The sequence below is a fragment of the Equus quagga genome, chromosome 1 (genome assembly GCF_021613505.1).
Source record: "Equus quagga isolate Etosha38 chromosome 1, UCLA_HA_Equagga_1.0, whole genome shotgun sequence".
Lineage (NCBI taxonomy): Eukaryota > Metazoa > Chordata > Mammalia > Perissodactyla > Equidae > Equus > Equus quagga.
Window position 1 is genome coordinate 45,219,150 of NC_060267.1, and position 23,375 is coordinate 45,242,524.

At 42.0% G+C, this 23,375-nt stretch overlaps 1 protein-coding gene across 1 annotated transcript in view; it reads left to right on the plus strand.

Annotated features, from left to right (window-relative positions):
* Positions 1 to 23,375, plus strand: part of DUSP16 (dual specificity phosphatase 16) — an 84,483-nt gene that overhangs the window by 39,568 nt on the left and 21,540 nt on the right. The window contains exons 3-5 of the mRNA XM_046655626.1: positions 3,641 to 4,234; positions 5,212 to 5,350; positions 21,961 to 22,124. Of these exons, the coding sequence (XP_046511582.1) occupies positions 4,007 to 4,234; positions 5,212 to 5,350; positions 21,961 to 22,124 (531 nt within the window). The 5' untranslated portion in view covers positions 3,641 to 4,006. The remainder of the gene's footprint in view (positions 1 to 3,640; positions 4,235 to 5,211; positions 5,351 to 21,960; positions 22,125 to 23,375) is intronic.

The following is a 23,375-nucleotide window of genomic DNA, read 5'->3' on the forward strand; positions in this document are numbered from 1 at the left end:
TTTTATGAGCCATGTGATATATTGCTTGTTAAAAATGGAAGGAAAGAAATTAATTAAAACTTTAAAAATTGGCGAAGTAAATAGATAAATAGCAAAGCCAGCCTCTCCTGGGTTTTGTTATAGGCACTTGAGCCCCTGTGGTTCAAAGAATTTTTATTCCTTTTGACTTCCTGTAGAAATTTTGGGTAAGAGTAGCTTGGTGGTTTTGCTAACCATAAAATACTCTCTTCTCATCTTTTCAATCTTATCTGATGTAAAAGTTTTTTAAAACAAAACTGTCACAGACATGTCCCTCATCTCAGGGTATTGACATTCTTCAGAAGAACAGTGAATGCAGGGAAATTTCTAGATTAGAGTTGTAGTCTGAGTGAGGATTTAACCAAAATCCTCTAGCTGTAAAAGAAAAAGGTTTAAGGCTATTGTTACGCCACCCTCCACACCCCCTTGGCAGGGCTCTGCCTCTCACATAGTCGATTGAGGATTACAGAAAATCAGACCTTGGGCATGAAGATAAGAGCAGGGCTCCAGCTGGCCCTGCAGCATGAAAATGTCACTTTATCCTCAGTTCGCGTCCACTCCTTTGTTTCAGTTACATCCGTACATTAGGGGCACTTGGACCAGACCTTTTCTTGGACGGGGAAGGGTCTTTTTGTGTCTGGAACTATGACTCTGGTGCTCTGGGTGAGAATGACCATTTCTGCCCGGTAGGACTGTTGGCCGTAGCCTGTCTTTGGTTTCAGTGATTTGGGCTTAGGAGAGTTGGCTGAAGGGAAGCAAAGATGAGAACTTTCTAATGCAACTTTTGCATGTTTGCTGTCTTCTCCCTCCCTTTGTCCCGCGATCTGCTAACCCAGATAGCTGCTTTGTCCCATCCGGATTTTATCATTGAGAGGAGCCAATCAGACTCGGAGATTCAGTGCCATTGTTGGAATCAGCTTGCTCTTGTTCTCGGATTTCCACTTTCTGTGCCACCTGGGCACCCTCATGGACAAGTCACGTCATTCTCTCTCAGTCCACTTTCGTTATGGGAAGAGATACTTAGGGGAAACAGGGTGACCCAGTAGCAGGAGCTCTCGTTGGGGAATCAGACGGTCTGAGCACAGGACTTTACATTTCTGTGAGCTGTGTCACCCACCGAGCAGTCAGGACTTGAGTCACTGCTATATCCTTGGTAGGTGCTTTGCAAAAATGTATTGTTGATTGACTAGAACAAATTCTCTGCTCTAGTTTCTTCAGTTGCAGATAGAGATGACTTTTGTACTTCATTGCCATCAAGCTATACTAAAACAAATACATTAATGTAATGAAGACAAGAAATGGACAAATAATGTGTTATGTGGAGCTGATTTGTAAAATGTGGGGGTGGATGAGATGATTTCTCAGGCACCTTCTAATTCTAGGTGTGTCTGGCTCTGTGAGAAAGGGCGCAGCTTGGTTGAAGCCGGACTATAGGAGGATGGAACTGCTTCTGTTTTTATCTGCTGAGCGATGGCTTTTAGGTTCCAGATGGAAGGCAGCTGTGTTCACCACTGGCGTCTTTAGAGCATTTTTCTTCCTTTCTCTGTTTGATGAGTAGGTGCTTATTTACTTACTCACTTTAGATAACTTAAATAATTTTGTCCTCAAAACAAACTTTGTGAGGAGACAAGGCCAATATTTTATAGATGAGGTCTACATTTTATAGATGAGGAAAGTGTGGTTCAGAGAGGTTATGTGATCTGTCCAAAGTTACGTAACAGGCCAATGACGAGGCCACTTCTCTTTATGTCCTGCTCTCTCTTCTCCATGCTTGAGTTTCTAACTGTAAGTCTGAAATTGGGAAGTAGGACCCAGAGATATTTGAGGGTTCTACCATCCTGCTCTGAAATCAGTTAATTATTTGTTTATTCAGTATCTTAAGTCGCTTTTGGAACAAGGAGGATTTTACTTACTTGTAACAGTGTAAACTGAGTATCTTATGTGCAGAGCACTGTGAAGGTAATAAATATATACAAAACCTCTGCCATCAAATAGTTTATCCTCCAGAAGTTGAAGGCCAACAGTAGACAGCTAGTTTTATGTTGTAGAGGATTTCATATAAGCAACAATGGACCAGGGGAGATAGGAATCAGAGAATATCGAAGGCCAGGGTGAGGTCCAAGCTATGGGCACCAAACTCTGACTAGTGTTAATTAGGAGATGGTGAAGTATAGGAATTTGGCGAGACTAGGGAAGCATTGGATCCAGTGTAAAGGGCCCTGTATGTTTAGGTTGTTGACCTGGAGTCCTAGTTTAAGGTGCGAGATTTTCCAAGGCTGGGAGTCAGTGATTCTCTTAAGAATGGGGGGGTGGGGGGGGTGGAGCTGGCCCAGTGGCGCAGCCGTTAAGTTCGCACGTTCCGCTTCTCGGCGGCCCGGGGTTCGTCGGTTCGGATCCTAGGTGCGGACATGGCACCACTTCGCACGCCATGCTGTGATAGGCGTCCCACATATAAAGTAGATGAAGATGGGCACGGATGTTAGCTCAGGGCCAGGCTTCCTCAGCAAAAAGAGGAGGACTGGCAGTAGTTAGCTCAGGGCTAATCTTCCTAAAAAAAAAAAAAAATCATTAAAAAAATCATTAAGAATGAGCATAAGGGGTCAGCCTGGTGGTGTAGTGGTTAAGTTTGCAAGCTCTGCTTCAGTGGCCCAGGGTTTGTGGGTTCAGATCTTGGACACAGACCTACACACTGCTCATCAAGCCATGCTGTGGTGGTGTCCCACATTCAAAATAGAGGAAGATTGGCATAGATGTTACCTCAGTGACAAGCTTCCTCAAGCAAAAAGAGGAAGGTTGGCAACAGATGTTAGCTCAGGGCCAGTCTTCCACACCAAAAAAAAAAAAAAAAAAAAAACCAAGACATAAGAAAGTGAGAGGTAAGCCTGTGGAGGGTCAAGGACTAGAGGGGATTGGCTGGCCAGGGTCACAGCTGTGAAACTGCCTTGGGTGGAACTGGGTACATCTCAGGCCCCAGCAGTTAGCTCAGCAGTTGGTATGACAAGCGTGTCAGCCATTTTTGTCCCTCCTCTTCCTTAGAAGGCAGCTGAAATTTATTGAACCTCTTGTTTTCCTGCCTCTCCTTGGGCTGCTATTGTGCCTTGGCGCGGCGGGAGGGGGCGGGGTGGGTGTGCATGCATGTGTGCACTCACATATGCACACACTCCTACCATTGCGGTAATACTCAAGCCATCAGAAAAGATTTTTTGTCCCTATAATATGGGATTGCTGTTGTTCTTTGTGCTGGTTTTCAAGAAATAAGCAAATAAAATGGAGGAAACCCATTTGGAATATAATGCTTCAAGCAGCTTTTTGTAGCTCTTTTAATTTCATACTACAAGTCACTTAGTTCTGGGCCCCAGGTGATTATAATTCATAAATATGTCTTGTTTTCTCATCTTTGAGTTTTTATATTTTGAGTTAAAACTGAATTATCATGACTACATTTTTCTGAAACCATACCTATTTGTCCTTTTTGTTTGTTTGTTCCAAGAAAACAATGCATCAAGCGTGGAATTAGATTAATGGAGTAAATATTATGAATCATACACTCACTCTAATCTGATGCTCTTTCTTTCTTTGACCCCATGTTTTGTTTTCTGTCTGTCTTTCTCCCTTCGTGTAGGCTTTTCAGTTCAGTGTGAAGCTGTCGGAGCGAGGGAGCAAAGGTAAAGAATGATGTAACGAACTGGCCGCCCTAAAGCATCTTTTGTTGTGGCATGGTTATTCCAGTCATCTCTTTATGAATCAGATGTGAGGGGCTGCTTTGTGGAAGGAGTCCTTTGCAAGAGCACATCAGCGGGAAAGAGAAAGAGACATTCACTTGGAGGGCTCTTGCTGAAAATGGGTTTAACTCTCCTTTTGCCAGTCACCACCAGCCTGACCTCATACAGTTCTAGTACAATGGAGTGGCTGAGCCTTTGAGCACACCACCATTACATCATCGTGGCAAATTAAAGAGGGAGGTGGGAAAAGAGGACTTATTGTTGTCATGGCCCATGAGATGATTGGAACTCAAATTGTTACTGAGAGGTTGGTGGCTCTGCTGGAAAGTGGAACGGAAAAAGTGCTGCTAATTGATAGCCGGCCATTTGTGGAATACAATACATCCCACATTTTGGAAGCCATTAATATCAACTGCTCCAAGCTTATGAAGCGAAGGTTGCAACAGGACAAAGTGTTAATTACAGAGCTCATCCAGCATTCAGCGAAACACAAGGTAAAGGCTTTATTTTTTTTCCTTTTTAAAATAAATGGACACACTGAAGGGGGAATAATTTTAAATGAAGCCTCATTTTTAAGGGGAGAAAGTAATTTGAGGAAGTTTTGGTTGCTTTTTAAACTTTGGTACCTTATGATACCTCAAAATAATTTACTAACCATATTGTCACCATTAAGAATATTTCTAAACTATACAGAAAGGTTGACTTGTTTTAGTTTGGTCAAGGGCTATATTTTCCCATTAATGTCTTGCTAAAATTGTTTTATTATTTTAAACAGTAATAAAAAGTTATAATTAATAAATTTTATTATTAGTAATTGTGTTAATATATATAGTATGTGTATTATTAATAATTAATACCTTATTTTGTATTATCTACAAATTTACTGAAAGGAAATCATTGTATTCAAGTGCCTTGAAAAAAGAGTAGAAACTAACTATATTAGAAGTGCTTTTATTTGTGGGAATGTAAGGTGAGGTTGGTTAAGACTTCAGGATATTGTCTTCAAGGAAATTTATCCTTAGGGTACCACACTGTCATCTTTGTGGTAGGTAAGACTGTTTGTTTTCTTCAGGAGTAAAAATGAGTTCGTGTTTTAATTTTACCAAACAACTGATTTCTTTGTTATTATGTAAAAATCATCTTTTAAATGTTTCTTTAGTTCAAGGGTCATTGTGTTTATTTTGCATATTATTTTGTTGTACATGTTTTACCCTTTTAGAGTGTGAAGGATTTAAAACCAAGGAGTTTTGAGCACATCTACACAGAAATAGCATCAAGTTTGCCTTTTAAAAGTTGATTTTTTACAAGATTTAAACCTTTTGTATGCTCGGTTTATCCAGTAAGTCACCCACATCTCATTTGTATTCAGATTATTAATTGAAAACGGGAAGCGGGTATTTGCTTCAGCACCAGTAGTCGATGGGATTATTTTCTTCGCCTGCCTTCCTAACTGCTCACATTTGCATTTTAGGTCGACATTGATTGCAGTCAGAAGGTCGTAGTTTACGATCAAAGCTCCCAAGATGTTGCCTCTCTGTCTTCAGACTGTTTTCTCACTGTGCTTCTGGGTAAACTGGAGAAGAGCTTCAGCTCAGTTCACCTGCTCGCAGGTGAGGCTCGCGGGAGAGTTGAAAGGACTCGGAACCTCGCTGAGTTCTGTGATTAAGCAGTGTTTCACAGCGAGCTCGAAGTACAGTAGGTCATCACAACCTTGAGGTTATTCTGTAAGATGAGTTATTTATAGCTTTTGGTTGATGTAACTCTTCTCTTCAGCTTGAATGCCATCATTCTTGCACATTGGTCAGTGTGTTTTGACTTGGCTCAAATGCCCCTTCAGTTGGTATTTATTAGCTGGAAGTGCCACATGGATCTGTGTGCCCGTAGAAATAGCTCAGAGCCAGCTGCTTCTGCCCAGGAATCTTTCCATTCACCTGTGATAAGACACCAGACGTTCTGCATCTCAGCTCCTGCTGTTAGTTCCACCCCTTATGGCAAGAAGCAGACCAGCATTCCGATGTAAAGCTCTTATTCAACATTTATAGTTAAAGTGAACTCCAGCAGTCAGATCACCAGTCTTGCACGTTATGAACAATGAGATAGGGAGAGAATGTGTGTAGAATATTTCTTCTAATAATTAGGGGGAATATTTTAAAACTTATTTACATGTGTATTCTGGGGGGTTTTTTAATAAGTAAAAAAGTCTCAACTTGCAAATGCTAAGCAACCAGATGATTTTATAAAGTGCATGAGTAGGACTAAATATTTTATATCTGCCCTAAAGGAGGGCAGTGTGAGAGTTCCATCGATTGAATTCCAAAGCAAAGTGTTCATTCTTTGCTTCCCCTGTGTTGCAGACGTTACTAAAACCCTTTCACTCACACCGGCTCAGAGTGGGGAATATGGTTTGACGTTGCACCGTAACCTTTAACACAAAGCTGCTGTGTCCGGCAGATTCTGCCACAGTGATAGGCATGAGTGCTTTTAAAAATTTGGCCTAAGAAAAACAAAATATTGATAGATATCACTTTCACACCTTTAATCTTTTGTTGCAAAGAGGGTACAGTGAACTTGATATATTGGCAATTGATTGTTAGAAGTATAAACATTTCACTTTTAAGAGAATAGGGTTAAGGGGCTGGCCCCGTGACCGAGTGGTTAACAGCGTGCGCTCCGCTGCAGGCGGCCCAGTGTTTCGTCGGTTCGAATCCTGGGCGCGGACATGGCACTGCTCATCAAACCACGCTGAGGCAGCGTCTCACATGCCACAACTAGAAGGACCCACAGCGAAGAATATACAACTATGTACTGGGGGGCTTTGGGGAGAAAAAGGAAAAAAATAAAATCTTTAAAAAAAAAAAAAGAGAATAGGGTTAATCAGTTGTTGGTGTGTTAACGCTTTTAAACTCCGCAGGTTTAAGTAAGATTTCCATGTCTCCAGTTCTCTCTCGTCAGCTTTGCTTCAGTTCTCAAAGAACAAGCGTATTTTCCTGTTTTTTTTTTTCACATCATCTATTGCCGCACCTTTTGTTTATGCTGTGATTCTGTCTGATCTCCCGTTAGTATCCTTAAGTGAAGCCAGCTTGTCTTAGAATGTAGTTCTCAGAATTCTGTAATGAGAATTAAAATATTAGGGTCTGTCTCTTGTTGATGGGCTCGTTCTTTTATTGGGGGTCTGTGTTCAATGTGACAGCTGTTATTAGAGTTCCACTAAACCAGGTGGGTGAGTTTAGGAACTCGTTTCATGCTTCTTGTAGCCACTGTGAGGGACTAACCTTGGAATCCTCTTAATGAGACCAGGGTTTTTCTCGAGGACACACCCAGATGTGCTTCATGGCAAAGTGCTTATCCCACTTCGCTCTCGCTTGAGACAGTTTTCCCTCTGGAGGGCTCTGACTTCACAGCTTGGCCAAGCAGACACTCCCATGGAGGAGTGAGCTCATGCTGTGTTTCTAGCACAGGTGTTTTAGTTGCTGGAATGCCCTTTCTCCCCTTTTCCAAAGAGCACTCCTTTGTTACCTGGAAGGTTCTTATCAGCCATGTGTGGCTTTGGGAGGGGCATTCATTGGTCAGTAAGGAAGAAAAAGGACTCAGTGTGATCATCTTGATCCACCCTAGGGACACTTGGAATGACGCACTGAGTCAGAACACCCTGACATCCCTAGCTCATACAGGAAATGTTTCCTAGGCCTAAACGAAAGTCTGTTGAGGCAGCACCAAGAACCACATTGAAGGTATTGATAGCACCATATCGTCATCCACCCTCGAGAATCCTGTATTTGTTTTAGCTTAAGAGGTGGCTTTAGGGACTGAATTGCCTTGTTTGGGAGTTTCTCTTATGACACTGAAGAGAGGGTTCTGGATGGTTAAAAGCCTTCTCAGCCATCCGAAAGCCTCTGACCAGTTGGAAATTCCCTTGGTTAGTGAGTCTCTTCCTTGGAGAGACAGAAAAGTGGAGTAAGTGGAAGAGAGTGCTGGGGAAGTTATGGCCATCAACTTTTGGCAGCCTGTTTTTTTGTCAAGGTTTAGCTGCTCAGAGGTCATTCCAGGGATGAGGGATAGAAGGACATGTCGACAAATGTTTCTTAAATGTGCTGCGACAGTTAGAGAGACTCATCAGCCTCATGTGGATGTGTGTGATAATAGAAAGACTAAGTGGTTTCTTGGAATAATTTCTCCATCAGTTGAGAGCTTTCAGCTCCTTGGAGATTTTTCAGGAAAAAAACGTCAGATATGTGAGATGGTTTTTTGTGGTCAGTGTGTCTGGAAGTGAAGAATTGTGGCCCAGATTCCATTCACATTCTTAGGACTACCTTACCCAGAGAAAAATGACTTTGAAGAAGGGAAACGAGGACTTCTCCAAGGAACTGGACGAAGCGTCTTAATGAGCTCTTTCCCTCAAGCAAGAGGAAACCCAGACTTACCTAGAGGACCAGTTGCATCGGCATAAAAAGTGAAGGCTTCCTGAAGGAAGTGGGGATTGGATTAGGGGGAGCCACGCTGGAATGCACTGGGCTTAATTCTTAAGTGTGGAACAGCTCCTGCTTTGAGGGGGTGGCTAGCCCAGTAAGCCTTAAGAGGGGTTCTGTTAAACCACTTTGACAGCTGATTATCAGTGAGACCAGATTCCCAAGCTTTCTGATCCTGAAATTTAGAACCCAGTTCTGCAATGAGCTCTACCTCTATGGGCCACATCTGAGGGCCTCCACGGCCGGGAACTTTGACCCCTGCCTGCCGACTTTCCCTTTTTCTAAGTCCAGTCAGTATTCTAAACAAAATGATTAATATTTGACAACCATATACCATCCTGTCACAAGTCTTTCGTTATTATCTTAAGATGTTATTTAAACTTTATGGTGTCACTTTCTCATTCGTTAGCTTACCTCGTCTACTGGACTCTCTTTTCCAAGCTGAGGACTATGTCTTGTTCATCTTTGTGTTCCCCACAAGGCCTAGCACTTCTTAAGTTTTCAATAAATATTTGATATATATATTATCTTATATGTAGGCTTATACCATTTGTATTTCGTATGATTTATTAGTTTAGAATATAAGTGTATTAAACAGTGACAAAACTAACCTGAAAGTGTGTGAAAGCTTGAGATTGTTTTGAAATAAATGATTTGCAGTGTCTTTGCTCAGATAGAGCAAATGTGTAGCTGCTGTGGGAAGAGTATCTGATATGAAAATGTTTCCATCTGTTTAAGTTGATTTAAACATGCTTTTAAGATCTAATAAAAATGCTGCTGCAATTAAACAGTGCTAATTTTGTGTGATGCTTAACTACTGAACTTTGATAAGGAGCTAACAGCTCTAGAAACCTAGCTCCACTCATAGGAAGATACGTCCTTGAATCCATGTGAATTAAGGATGGTTGAAATAGTTTATATTTTTACGTTTATATTTTTAAATGTAAATGTAAATTGATTATTCATTTAGCCATTAGTAAGTCTCTCAATAACCAAGCCAAACCAGACCATAGCATTGTTTCCCCCACAGAAGATTAAAGGGTTTTAATCTTCTCATCTTAGTCAATCTTTAATCAGCCTCATCTTAGCCAAAAAGAATGAATTTGGATCCTCTTGGAAAGTTCTCCGTCATCATTGATTGATAGGTAATAGCAAAACCATTTTTTCCAATTTGAAGTCAGTTATTGAGTAAGCACAGTTTAAAGATGCACATATGCTCCTGCAACGGTCTTTAAAAACAAGACTTAAGATGGATGGAAACTAGATTTTTGGTGGTGAACATGATGCAATCTATATAGAAACTGAAATATAATGATGTACACCTGAAATTTATAGTGTTATAAACCAGTGAGACCTCAAAACTTTTTACAAAAAGATTTTTAGGAAGAACACAAGACTTAAGAATTTAAATTAATGGAATGATGGAATGGGTGTGACATAAACATTTGTTTCACAAAAAGGACTTTATAACTGAGGATGCAATTGTGAGGATCGTACTAGATAACGCATGTGAAGTCTCTGTATCAATAGTCTTTTTTAAAAAAACTATTATCATTATGAGTTAGGAAACAAACAGTTCCCGACATTGACTTATTGATCAACTATTTTGGTCTCATTAACTTTCAGAAAACTAGTTCTTTTTAAAAAACAATCTTGTTTCTTGGCCTTCACTTTATTCATTATGTATTACTTTATTCTACTTGCCTTTGTCTATTATATTTCTAAGGTGCCTGTTGAAAATAAATATAGAAGAAAAAAGAAGAACTGCTGAATTTGGACCTTTATTTTGTGCTAACGTAGAGGAAAGAGAATAAATGGGTTAATTTAGTAGAAATGAAGATCAACCTACAGATGAAAAATACTGTGCTATTATTTCCTTCTCTTTCTTCGCTATTGTAACTGAGTAAAAGCAGAAGGGACCCACAACAGTTTACTAGTTGTATCACACCCATTTCTGTCCTGTGATGAGGCACAGGTTAGAACGCTACAGCCGTAAATAGATCAGAGACTTCAGCCCTTTCATTTACAAATGAGGAAAATAACAGAGCCCTTGAAAGGCTCTCCCAAGCTCTCCCTGTTCTCGCTGTGCGCCCAGGCCCACAACCGCAATAATCCCAGAGTCTTCTGGAATTTCACCAGGAGGGCTGGACTGGGAATCCAGGGTACCCATTTCAGATCAGGCTTATCCCGAAAGGCTCTTTTTGTGGTAGCTCTTTCTCAGCCTCTTTGTGGATTTCAGAGTCATATTCTTACCTCACATTTTATGGAAGAAGCAAAATAAAAATATACTGTACATAAAACATTGTAAAGCATTAAAGTATCTTAGCTGGGGGGTCATCAAATAAAAGTCTGACTACTCTGTTCTGTGCTGAAGTATAGCTCTGAATAATGATAGGAGATGCCATTTATTAAGCAGTTTCTGTGTTATTTGATACAATGTTGTGTACAGCGTTCAAGGCTTTCATAAACATTTAGTCTCTGATCACAGGTAGGTCTTAGATTAGTGTTTGCTACGGTTAGAGGCCAAATACATATTTCTTTGTTTTGAGTTAGATTTGCTAGTGTAGTTAGAGCTGGGGGTGAATAAAAATGCATTTGACTCTTTCTAGAGTCAAGTTTTGTTTTTGATTTAACAGGGACCTGGATTCAGTCAACAGGTCTGTGTAATAAGCGTATAACTTAACGGCGTCAGTTGTTGTCCTTCCTTATGGAGGTGTGGTAGAACCTGATCTCCCTGCTTACAGATTTAGCTGTATGTGCTATTGCTATCATCAGTTCTGTTCTCTAGTTTGGCATATCTTCTGTCCCTTGCCTAGAGAAGGGAAGTCTTCAGTCATTCCGTTTCAAACTCTGTAGTAGTTGGTGAAAGAGATTGAAATGAATGGGTTTCAGTAAAAGGACTGCAGTTATTCAGGAATTGGCTGTTCTTGTGTTTAAAAAGCTGCAGTGACTGAGAGCCACTGAAAACAGACTAAAAATAGGTACTATTTTGCCCGCTGGTTGCCATGTATTTGCTGGCTCTGCTGCTGAGCTCGGTTTGCATGAGGCTAACCAAATTGGATCATCTTTTCTACAATTGCTACCTGCCATGTAGTAAGCCAGTTTATGTCACTTCCCAGCTACCAGTGGCTAAGACGTAATGCCTGAGGCTGTGTCTTTTTAAAACATGGACTACTGACCAGACTAAAGATAGTTCCTTGGTTCCTTATCTTGATATTTTGCACAAGCCAAACAAAAGCACCTTAGACGACAACGGTGACATCAGTCTTCCTTTGCCCCAGTAGTGTCACCGGTATGCTTTGGAGGAACGCCAGGTCCAGGCCTTTTCGTTCAATCAGCCTCTCATTGTTTCATGGGCAGTTTTGTGGTTGCACCGTGGGCTGGGCTCTGGGGAAGAGGGTACTGGAAAAGCAAAAGTCTTGCCCCCCTGCCCTTGGGAACCCAGCGGTTAATTTGGGGAAACACGTTTAGAGCGAGTGAAACAGAGAAGCATGCGGTACGTGCTAAACTGCGTAATATGGTGGTGAGGGATGATTCGGTGTCTGCAGAAACTGGGGAAGAATTCCTTACAGCAATGGCATTTTAATCGAACCTTGAAAGATGAATAAGATTTTGGTGGGGAGGGTCCTTGGTATTCTAACTGAGGGGGGCGAAGCATGATTAAAAATGTCAGGAATGAACAAAGATTTTAGGGGGCAGTCAAGGGACTAGAGTAGATTTTTTGTGAAAGGGAGAAATGGGAATTGAGAGGAAAAGAAATCAAATTATGCAAGCCCATTACACCAAGAGGACAAATTCGTGCTTTGTTGTGGTGGGTACTGTGAGCCTGTCATCTCTCAGTCATCAGATCTTTCTTCGGATCTCTCAGGTCTGTCTGCTCTCCTCCTCTTCTGCTACCAACTGAGTCAAACCAACATCCTCCCTCCCTTGGATTGGCTCCAAGAGCCTCTGACTAGTGTTCTCATATCCTCTGTCTTGCCGTCTTCTAATCCATTACTCACACTATAGCAAAGTTATATTTTTATTTTATATTTTTAATGTAATCCAGATTATATCACTCCTCAGTTTAATACGCATCAGTGCTCTTAGGATAAATTCCCAAAACCCTAGCCGACTTACAAGCCCCTGTGGTGTCTGGTCCTGCTTACCCCTCGAACTTCATCTAACGCCACTTTAAGTCTTCAGTTTGTTTTTTGTTTCAGCTCTTTAGGCCTGATCTCAGTTGCTCTAAATCTCCAGCATCAATCTCTCTGGACCGGGACAGAGGCTCTCCTCTCCCCCTCGTTCACCTGGGTGTCTCCTGTTGGACTCACCATAGTCGTCGAGCCTTCCTGAGCTACCAGGCAAAGTTGGTTTCCTCTGTTATACACACTCCTATGGCCACCTACCATAATGAGTTAGTTATTCATCTAATTATTTAATGTTTGTCCACTAAACTGTCAGTTCCAAAGAGGGCCTCTGTCTTGGTCACTGCTGTCCCTATTACCTAGCACTGTGTCCAGCTCACAGTAGGTCCTCATTCACTGTCTCTTTGAACTTATGTGTGACCCTGGTGGTCTCTAGTATTGTTTGGTTGACTGAACAGATAGATACCCCTTTCTTCCTCACTGCTCTCTGAAGTCTCCAGGGAAGCTGTGCAGTTGGCCGAAGAGGAGGACTGTTTGGTAGAGTGGAATACACAGAAGTGGACTTAGGGGAGAGCCTGCTCCAGGATAGATTAGAAAGCTTTGAGCTTCGCCTAGAAAGGCCTGAGAAATGAGTTGTATGGTGATTCATGGACAGTTCACACGTTAGTCAAATTTGATTCTTAAGAGTCTTTCTCCAGACACCAGACTCATATTCCCTTTTCCTCTTGACTCATAGAGTTATCTCCTGATGGATAATGTCATTTCATTGAGCCCTTTGATGGTCGTATCCAGCAGCCACTTTGTCCTCATCTGGGGGATGGTTGTAGTTGGCCTAGTTTCCTTGGGGATGTGCCCGATTCCCTGAGCCATGGAGGTATTGCTGGACTCTCCAGGCCGTTATGGAATTCTGAGCCACTTAGGCCCGTAAGTGTCCATCAGAGAAGGTTTTCTCTCCACTTTTTGTGTAAAGTCCCCTGGATATCACAGAAGCACAGTGAGGATTCAGTGTTGCTTTTGGATGACCAAAGCAGCATTTACCACTTTTACCTTTTTTTCTTTAGTAGCAGAAAAATGTTTTTCTTGCCCTGTGCCTCCTCTCTCACCCTCAGAGTCTTCTGGGTCATTGTGGTCTAGGAATAGGAAGCAGATTCTGGGCCCCCACCCATGCCAACATAGCTTTCAGCTTTGAATGGAATCCGGAAATCCCTTTGAACACCAAAAATATGCAAGACTTATGTCCATCAACAGCTATTCATTGTAACAAGGAAGGATTCAGTAAACATTGATTGAATTCTAGTTATGTGCCAAGCACTGTGCTAAATGCTGAGGTGATTACAAAGGAGTATGAGACACAATTCTCACCCACAGGCAGTTCACATGTATTACAGCTGGAGAAATCAGAGGTCATAACAAACAAGCAAAGATAATTCACGGTTATCAAGTCAATGCTAAATGCTCATTGCCAAATGATTGCTATAAATTTTATAGAAGTTCTAAGTTAGCAAGACCATATCCAGAAACCCTGGTCAAGGAAGATTTTTTTTTTTTTTTTTTAGTGCAACAGAATAGATTTGAAACTGTCAGAGAGCAGCTCTTATAGTAGGAGAAGACCATGTCCTGAAACTTGATTTGGTGGTGAGTGTATGTAGGTGTTCAGAAGGTTTTGATGTGAAATGTATTTTCTTGGTTATGGTAGAAAAATTTTGGACTATCCTGCTATGGAAGAGGTGTGTCGTGTGCTCGCCTGTGGTTTGGAAGGAGTTATAAAATGGATTCAAAGGACTGAATTGCCAAAGGCCTGAGATAGGAAAGCACAGGTGTATTAGGAAAGCAGTAAGAAGACTGATGCGCCTGTTCCACGTAGGGTGGTGGTAGGGGAAATGAGGTTGGACAGTAGATTGGGGTTAGATTATGAAGGGTCTTGAATGTCTCGCTGAGGGTTTTGGATTTTATTCTGTGGGTATTTGGGAGCAGAAAATACGTCAAAACTTTATCTTAAGATGCTTGACCTGGCTGCAGAGTGGAAACGAGTTGGAAAAAGGACAAGTAGATCAGAGAGTGCTATTACTGACTTTATGTAATAATGAGGTGCGTAGGTCGTGGACTAGGGTGGTGGCGGGAGAGTGGAAAGGCAGGGACAGATGGAAGAGACTTTACATATATTATGCGTAAAGGAAAATCAGTGTGTTGGCGTACCTACTGAGTGCTGGTGAGATGCCTGGAAGAATGGGGCTGACACGAACAGGGGTGCGGAATGAAAGAGAGGAAAATATTGGCTTTAAATTTATTTTTAAAGTATCAGTAAGTCTTTCAAGTGAAAATGAAAATGTTAGATTGGAGTTTGGGACATCAAGCCCGAATATACAAACTTGGAAATCTTTGGTTTTCGGGTGAAAATGAGCAAATGTCATCTCCTTAATAACCTCCCCCTTCCATGCTGATGGAAGTGGAGGCCTTCTGAATCCTTCCTCCTTGGGAAGTCCCAGGGTGCTGTTCGCTTGGCTGTTGTCTTCATAGCTTCATAAAGTCACTGGGGGACCTGTCAAGTTGCTTCTGGGAATCTGGCTTTCCTACTACCGCACTTTTTCATTTTATTCAGCTGTTCCTTTTGTTTGGTTATTCTGGTTGCGATCTTCAAAACAATCTTTGTTTGAAGGCATTTGTTAAGAGTCCCGCCTGCCTTTGTGTATTTTAAGAGGAGTTGTTTCTGGGCATGGTTATGTGTTGCTCATCTGAAAGATCAATAAAATAGTAAAGATATCACTCTACATTTTCTGAGAACTCTTTACTAAACAACACGTCTGGATTTTACCAGTTGAATTGATCTAGATAACGTTATTTTGAGGAATAGCAAGATCTAGATGTATGAATCACAAGAAATGGCGAGTTGCATTATTTTTAGTATTTAGTGATTTTTTTTTATGCTAGGGCTTTGAAAAATTTGGATTCATTTGTTGTGTGGGAGATTACTGTGTTAATCCAAAAATTAGATTGAATTCCCCATTCCCCAACTGCGCCAAGTGATAGAGTTGTTCAATATAGAGTGAGCGTTTTTGAAGGGGTCATTTACGGGACAAGTTTTATGAGATGTAGGCTACTGGTCAGGCTTCCTGGAAGGTCTCCACAGAAATGTGTGTCTGTCCACTTACCTCTCCGATGGATGGAATAAGAGTTTAAAATCAATGCTTTATATCATTTGGGATTTTCCTCTTCAGTGCTGCTCATTGATCAGTGCTGCTGAGCGGAGAGTTGCTTAGACAGGACGTAGATGGAACGCTGCTAATGTTGTTGAGAAAACTATGCCATGCCCTCCACCTTCCCAGAAATGATCTTATGAAACCTGTGTGGCTTGGCTTACCCAGGCCAACCTGTATACACTAGAATATTACAGTTACATGTTTTTGTTTGCTTTTGAGGGGCTACAGAATTGTTGCCTTTATTTTTCTTTTCATTTTGTTTAACTAGTTTCAACTCTCCATGTTAACAGTTTGCTGACCCTGGAAGAATTGTCATCTTCCTTGAGTCTATTTTTAAGTGGCTAGAGAACAAAGTTGCCTGAATCAGTCACTTCACACTAAAGCATAAAATAATTACTCTTAGGAGCAATTAAAATACTTTATTGTGAAATATACATTTCAACATTTCAATTTGTAATATTGGAGTTTCTCTTTTGTGCGATAGCAAAGCAGCAGATTTTATTTTCAGTGTGGGGAGAACCGTTCTCTGCAGCATGGAGGTGACCGCCACTTAAATTGTTCACGTACGTTCTAGAATACGTAACTGAACGGTTGTTTTTATGTCATAAATAGGGAGCCTTTGTTTTACAAAAGTATTAAATTACATGAGAACTATATTTAAAAACTGTGAAACTATATAAACTATGAAAATGATTTAATATACAAAAATTAAATTTCCATATGACTCTTTAGAAAAATGTCTTTCATAAAGTAGAACTGTGTGAATACTGTTTCTTTATGGAGCCGTGGAGCCCGTCCCCACTGCGGGAGGGAGTTGCCTTGAATTCTTCCTTCCCTCTTCGGGCAGCCCTGTCAACTGGAGGAGCTCTAATGGCGTGCTACCTCTTTGAACTGAAGCCTCGGTGGAGAAGTCCTGATTCTCCCTGTGGGGAACCATCTTTAAAGTGATGGAGCTGACGTTTATCTCTAGTTTGGCTAAAAGGATGCAGACCCATTTTTAGAATTTGGGACTTAAAAAAATTTCTTGATGTCACTAAGCTGTAGTAAAGTGCTACTTTTGTTTATTATGTAAATATTCTTTCATTTTAAAAAGAAACACTGTGATCTGTAACTGATTGCAAGAGTCAGAGGGAAGAGAAAAGAGTGACTAATGGAAATTGTTTCGTAGAGTTATATGTATTTTATTTTATGTGGCAGATTTTTTTTTCTCTGAAAATTGAAAGGTGGTTCACGTTGGCTTTTACAGAAAATGGTATTTATGATTGGAATTGTGAAGGAGATGCTCCTAAGGGAAGAAATTTTTCTTGGCTGAATTAGAATAAAGTGATATACAAATTAGGAATGCCTTTAAGCTATACCAAGTGTTTTCTCTGTCCAAAGTAATATATATGTTTTTATTTATAAACATGCATTCTCCTGGTTGGATTTGTGGAAGACTGACAAATATGGATTTAAACAATGCAGTTTTTCTGCCTGTCCATCCAAATTGGTAGAGGCCAGAGGTGTCTGCTGTCTCTGTTGCCAGTCTACCCATCCACATTTCTTTACAGACCAAGGGTGTCTGCGGATGTGTCTTCCTTCCTCTTAGAAACAAATGCTTCCAGCGTGAGGGGAAATAGCGGATACAACCGTTCCTAGATTCAGGTCTATCTTAGGGATGTGCGTATGGGTTATACGACTTTCTATTTTCTACCTTCCCAGATGATAAACAGCATAAAACCCAGGGATAGGAGAAACTTGGCATGATTGGACGGTGAGTCAAATCCTTGAACAACTTTAAAAAATATTTTAAAACTTTTTCAAGAAGTTTTCGGTTTTTCAGTACTGTTTTTCACAGTAAACAGAGGAGGATAATGAACTGATGTTCTGTCTTCTTGTGGTGGCATCTAACCTGGAGTCCCTGGGAGAGCGGAGAGTCATGACAAGGGCAGATAGGATGACTCTCTTCTGGGTATCTGTCAGCCATTTGTAGCAAAAAGTTTACATAAGTGAATTGCACTTTTCTTCTTATTAGATCTAGTTTGTAAGAGGAAGAGGGACATTTTAGACATATTTCAAAACTGAGTTGCTGATGAGGCCACAGATAGTTGTTCAAGGGTTCGGGGAAATCAGGCAGAGGCTCATCTGTTGTTAATTAATGAAATGAAACTGGGGTCACCAGAGTACAGCAGTGAATGAAAGGTCAGCGAATGGAAAAAACTGTCAATGAAGGAGGATGTCAGCAGAGTGGAACATTGTCAGAGATAAAGATCAGGGAAAATATACTCTTTGGCTGAGGTAGTGTTTTCTGGAAGTGACTAGGAGCCATGGTTTGGGACATTTCAAGCCAGACTGAGCACTATATGAATGGTCTAATTTCAATGAAATCTGTTAAATATTTTAAGGCTATTTGGGTTTGTGTAGAGATTAGTCGAAAAGATTTGTGAAAAAGTTTCTTTTTGGTTTATAATATGTTTTACAATGTGTTATTGCTGTTTTGTTTGGCTTTTTGGTTTTGAAGCTGAATACTAGTTTCTTTCATTTATTTCTGTGCTCTGAGAACTTTCTAGAGCCACACTCACTTCTGGGTCCAGCAGACTTAAAGTGATCGAAGATCTGTGCGCTAATTAGCGGTAGAGCCGACTGGGGCAGCCCAGGCCTGCTGGCTCTCAGTGTGCGATTGTCGCAGGATCGCATCCCCTCTGACAGTGGTTCTGTGGGGGACGGCCTGACGGTCGCCCAGACAGACCTTCAGCTTCGCTACCAACTTGCAAACTGTGGTCGTGAACAAACCAGTGACTGTAGTTACATTTCACCTGGCTCCTCTGTAAATGTTATTGGTTTCGTGCAAAGCGCATTTAAGAGTGTGTGTCTCTAATCGGGTCAGTCCTCATTCCCTTTTTTCCCATTGAAGCTTTTGAACCAGATGGCTTTGGGGAAGCCAGGCTCTTCTCTCCATTTGGGAGAGGCCCACGGCCATCTTCTGCCAGGTATTGAGACCTGGCAGGTCACGGCTGGTGAGGGCGGGACCCCATGGGTATCAGCAGGACTGTCCCCGCTTCGTGGAGAGAGTTAATCCTGTGGCATTTAGAGAAGTGATAGAGCCCAGTGATGGAGGGTGCCGTCTCCAGAGCCGACTCCTGGGCTCATATGCCCGCTTGGCCAGTTGTTAGCCTGTGTCTTTCTGAACCTCTATTTCCTTACCTGTAAAATGGGAATAATAGTAGCATCTACCTAACAGGGCAGTTGTAAAGATTGAATAAATACTTGCAAGGTGCTTAGAGCAGTGCTTGTCACATAGTAAACATTCAAGAGTTCTCTGATTACTTACATTTAAAATGGAATTCAAGTGGAGTTTCCTTGGATTGTCTGGTTTCTCTTCTCTGAGAACACTTACTAGAATATTGTTTTGTTGGATTTAAATGAGAGACCATCCCATGAACTATTTTGGAGCCAGGATAGAAAAAAATATGAAAACAGTTCTTTAGAGAAACACCAGAACCACAGAAGTTAATAAAAGTTAAAATTTAAACGCATACAATTAAATTGTAATCACAGTAGTGCCTGTCAGGTGTTTTGTTGGGTAGGCGTAAGACAGGCAGAGAACGGTGAGACTCGGGCACATTGATTGTTAGAACAACTACTTTGGGGAGAAAAATCTTACCTTAAATATCTGTATTATGCAATTAGAGAGACTGAAAAGGAACAAAACACTAATAGAAACAAAATGATAAACTCTAAACAGTGACACTCATATACATGTGCCAGTATCGGCTGACCCCTTTTTGAGATTGTCTGCGGCTTGTACTTGAACCTGTGGGAGTTCTGACTCCATGTCAGTAGTTGCAGTGGCCCTAGCATAGCGTTCCCTTAAGTGTGAGTTCCGTTAGCTATTAACAGATTCTAGGGGGGAAAAAGAAAGAGGGTACTCCATGGTCAAATAAGTCGGGGAACTACTTGAGTTAAATGAAATTAAACCAGTTTCTTTGGAGATACTTTTCAGAGCCTTTAATATGCCGATGTCTGCTGTGGCTCTCCCAGGGAGATACAACACACTGTATTTTTCTGACTTTTTGGACCAGCATCTCAGCTGTCCACTTCCTGCTGGACACCAGTGGTCTGGAGCACACTTTGGGAGATGCGCCCTTAGAACCATCGCCTCTTTCACTTTGTGTCTCTGGTGAATCCTAACAGGTGTAGCCACACACTTAGCTGCAGATCAAGGATGGAGGAAGGCCTCGCAGAGGAGGCTGGGTCCTAAGCATATGATCACGCTCTTGAAATAATAATTACTGATACCTATAGAGTGCTCACTGTGTGCCATGCACAGAGTCCCTCAGACATGTTAACTAATTTAATCCTCTTAACAACTCTGTGAGATAGGTCTGATCATTATCCCCATTTATAGACGAGGAAACTAATAGCCCGAGAGCTTAAATAGCTTGCCCAAATCAGACAAGTGGGAAGTGGTGAAGCCGGGATATGAACTCAGGTCCAGGAGCCTGTGTTCTTCCTTTCTCTGCTGCATGATTGTGGGGCTGTGTGTGTGTAGTTGTATGCGGTGTGTGCACGCCCAGGGCGGAGCAGTGGTGGTCATCATATTCCTGGATGAGAGAACAGTGTGAAAGTGTGAAATAACAGTGAGTTTTGTGTGGCTGGAGATCATATTTGGCAATGATGAGAAATGAAACCGTGAGTGTGTACATGTACAGATCCCGAGGGCCTCATCTGTCACACAAAGGAATTTGGGGTTTCTATATTGGAGCCACCTGCTCTTTCATCAGGTTACCTTGAGAACTTCAGGAAGCAAGCTGCTGATGAATAGAGACAATGCAGACGCTTGGTCAGGTTGGAGGCTAGGATGCACACTTGTACATTTCAGAGGTGGCACAGTTGTCACCCACTTCCTGCCATCGCAGCCTGCTGCGTTGCGGAACCTGTACTGAGCATAGACGATAGACACAGGGTCTAGCGGCTTATGCTTGAGTTGCACATAACACAGGATGATAAGGGATGATATTCTCCCCCTCGACTCCCTGCACCCCTGCAGTTTTTGAGGGCGTATTTATTTTGTGTGCTTCTGGAAGTGGCCTAAAGGCTAATAGAATGTAACTCAAGGAGATGGAGATAAATATTTAATGAGATTTTAGGGTCTTGTTTAAGGCTTGATTGAAGAGGTAAAATTTGGGCTGCCCTGTCTTCTGATATGACAACGTGTTAATTGTTTTTTAATGAAATAGTATTAAAAATATACAAGTATTCTCTCTGACCCAAATCTCTTTGCTTTCTGAGTTTGAACTTAGTGAGTAGTGAGGGTGTGGACTGCAAGGGATTTATCTGAAAACTTATCAGCATCTGCTTAGTTCCTGGGTTTGGATAGCAAGGGATATTTAGATTGGAAAACCCAGCGAAGACCTTATTCATCTTTTCTTTCCCCAAAGGAGGTGAGTGGCCAGTTCATTTAGAAGTGACAAGATGGTGACTTCATGAAAGTCGTAGAGCAGATCATTACAAGGACAGGACTAGAAAAAACGGAATTCTTCCGAGTCTAGGAATCTGGCCACTAGGGCTTCACACACCCGGAGCAATTAGGGTGTGTTGACACTTCTTTGTAGTGCTCAGCACAATGAGCAGGAGACCCCAGGAATCAGTGGTAATTGCGGGAACTCTGATATAGAGGATATTTATACAATAGGGGTGAGTTTGTGTGTGATACCTTTGAAATAAAAAAACCTATATAGTAGCAACATTTAAGGTTAATACTAGAAAGAATTTTTTTTAAGATTTTATTTTTCCTTCTTCTCCCCAAAGCCCCCCAGGACATTGTTGTGTATTTGAGTTGTGGGTCCTTCTAGTTGTGGCATGCGGGATGCTGCCTCAGCGTGGCCTGACGAGCAGTGCCATGTCTGCACCCAGGATCTGAACCCAGCGAAACCCTGGGCTGCCGAAGCAGAGCACGTGAACTTAACCACTCGGCCACGGGGCCAGCTCCTAGAGAGAATTTTTAACTTGCTCAATGTTATTTTGAAAAAATAACATCCGGTCTCAGTTCACATTTTTTTATATCCCTATTTTGCTTCTATGCCTGGTTGTCTTGACTTTGTTATTTGCCACTTTAAATCCTAAGTTCCCTGAGCAAGCATTCACATGGGGGCTGGGGAGCAGGGAGAAAGTGTAGGATGTGGGAAGATGAAGAGAGCGAGGAGGCAGGGAGTCATTTTAAGTGCGTTCAGGGCTTGCGTACTCCTGTCGTGGCCCTGCCACCAGGACTCGGCGCTGGATTATACGTCACACTTGGCAGCTGGCAGCCATAGACAGGAGTACGTGTGCAGTGGTGTCCACTTGCATCTGTGGGTTTTGGCTTTTCTTTTTAAATAGTTGTATTTGAGTAGTTACAGAAGGGTGACGTTTATCTTTGTGCATGGCATAATTCTATAATGTTTGTTCTTAGGTGGGTTTGCCGAGTTCTCCCGTTGTTTCCCTGGCCTCTGTGAAGGAAAGTCCACTCTAGTCCCCACCTGCATCTCTCAGCCTTGCTTACCTGTTGCCAACATTGGGCCAACCCGAATTCTTCCCAATCTCTATCTTGGCTGCCAGCGAGATGTCCTCAACAAGGTGGGTGCTTTGAAAATATCCTTCGTTGCAAGGTTTATTGTTAGCAGCTGGAGAAACGGCGCTTGCCCATTAGCTGTCATTGCAAACACACTGGCTCACAGAGAGAAAGTACACCGTCCTCAGTGTGACTCCTCAGTGTGACTCCCCAGTGGGCAGTTGCATCATCCTTTGGAGTCTGTTTTGTTTGCTGCTGTTGATTGCCATCGGAAACCTAAACTGCCGTCGTATTTGCTTGTTCCTCATAGGTCCAGGACACCTGGAGTAGGACAGGATTCTTCAGAAGTTTAGCCTTATCTTCTTAGGGTATTAATTGTTCTATTATAGTAGTCGGCACACTTGCCGAGGCTGATACTTCCCAGGTTATTTCACACTTAGAAATGTATTTATTTACTGCAGCGCACTAGGAACGGACTCACATTGGGCTTGGATTGAGGAGGACCTCATGATGACCATTGGCTGGGGCGGCGGGGCAGGGGGAGGCGGTAAGAAGATGGTTAGGACAGGGGCTGAGTCGTTACTGCAGGCCGCCCTGTCTAAGGTTGTCAGAGCAGTTTAGTGGAGAAAGAAGAGGGAAGAGCATGGGTTCTTGCTTGAAAGGACGTGGGCTATATTAAATAAGGTGTGCCCAGTGCAGGACCAATACTGATGGAGGCCCGTGTGTATAACGGTACCAGCGTAACAGGAGAGCTGAAATCCATCTGCCTCCGCGGCGTCATGCTCTTAACCAGCAGTGCTGGAGAACAGTGCTCTCACTGCCTGGAAAAGTGATTTTTCTCTAAAGCCTCTAATTGGAAAAGCAATTGAAGATCTTAATTCAGCTATTGATGATTTACAAGTGCTGCTTTCTTTCCTGTGTGAAGGGCAGTACCTTAACATTTTCTCCTTGAGTCACCGAAAAAATTGGGCTGACTGTAAAATAAGCTGCCAGATTGGCTGGTTTGAGCACACAGAAAGCAAAAGTACCCTATCATTGGGTAGCAATGAGGCATTTTTTCCCTCTTTTTTGTTCTCAGAACTCCTGCCTCTTCAGAGTTTTGCCTCGACGCTGTTGTTGCCACGTCTGCTCTCACTGTCAGGTTTGACATCTGAGAGCTTATGGCTGTGCTGAGCCTGTGGTGGGGTCCAATGCCTCAAGCATGTGATGATGATTAATTCTCTTTTAGAGATAAGCAAACTGTGTCACAGAAAGCAAAATTAATTTCCTAAAGTCACATGCATCCCTGGGACAAAGCTGGAGCTGCTTCATTTAAA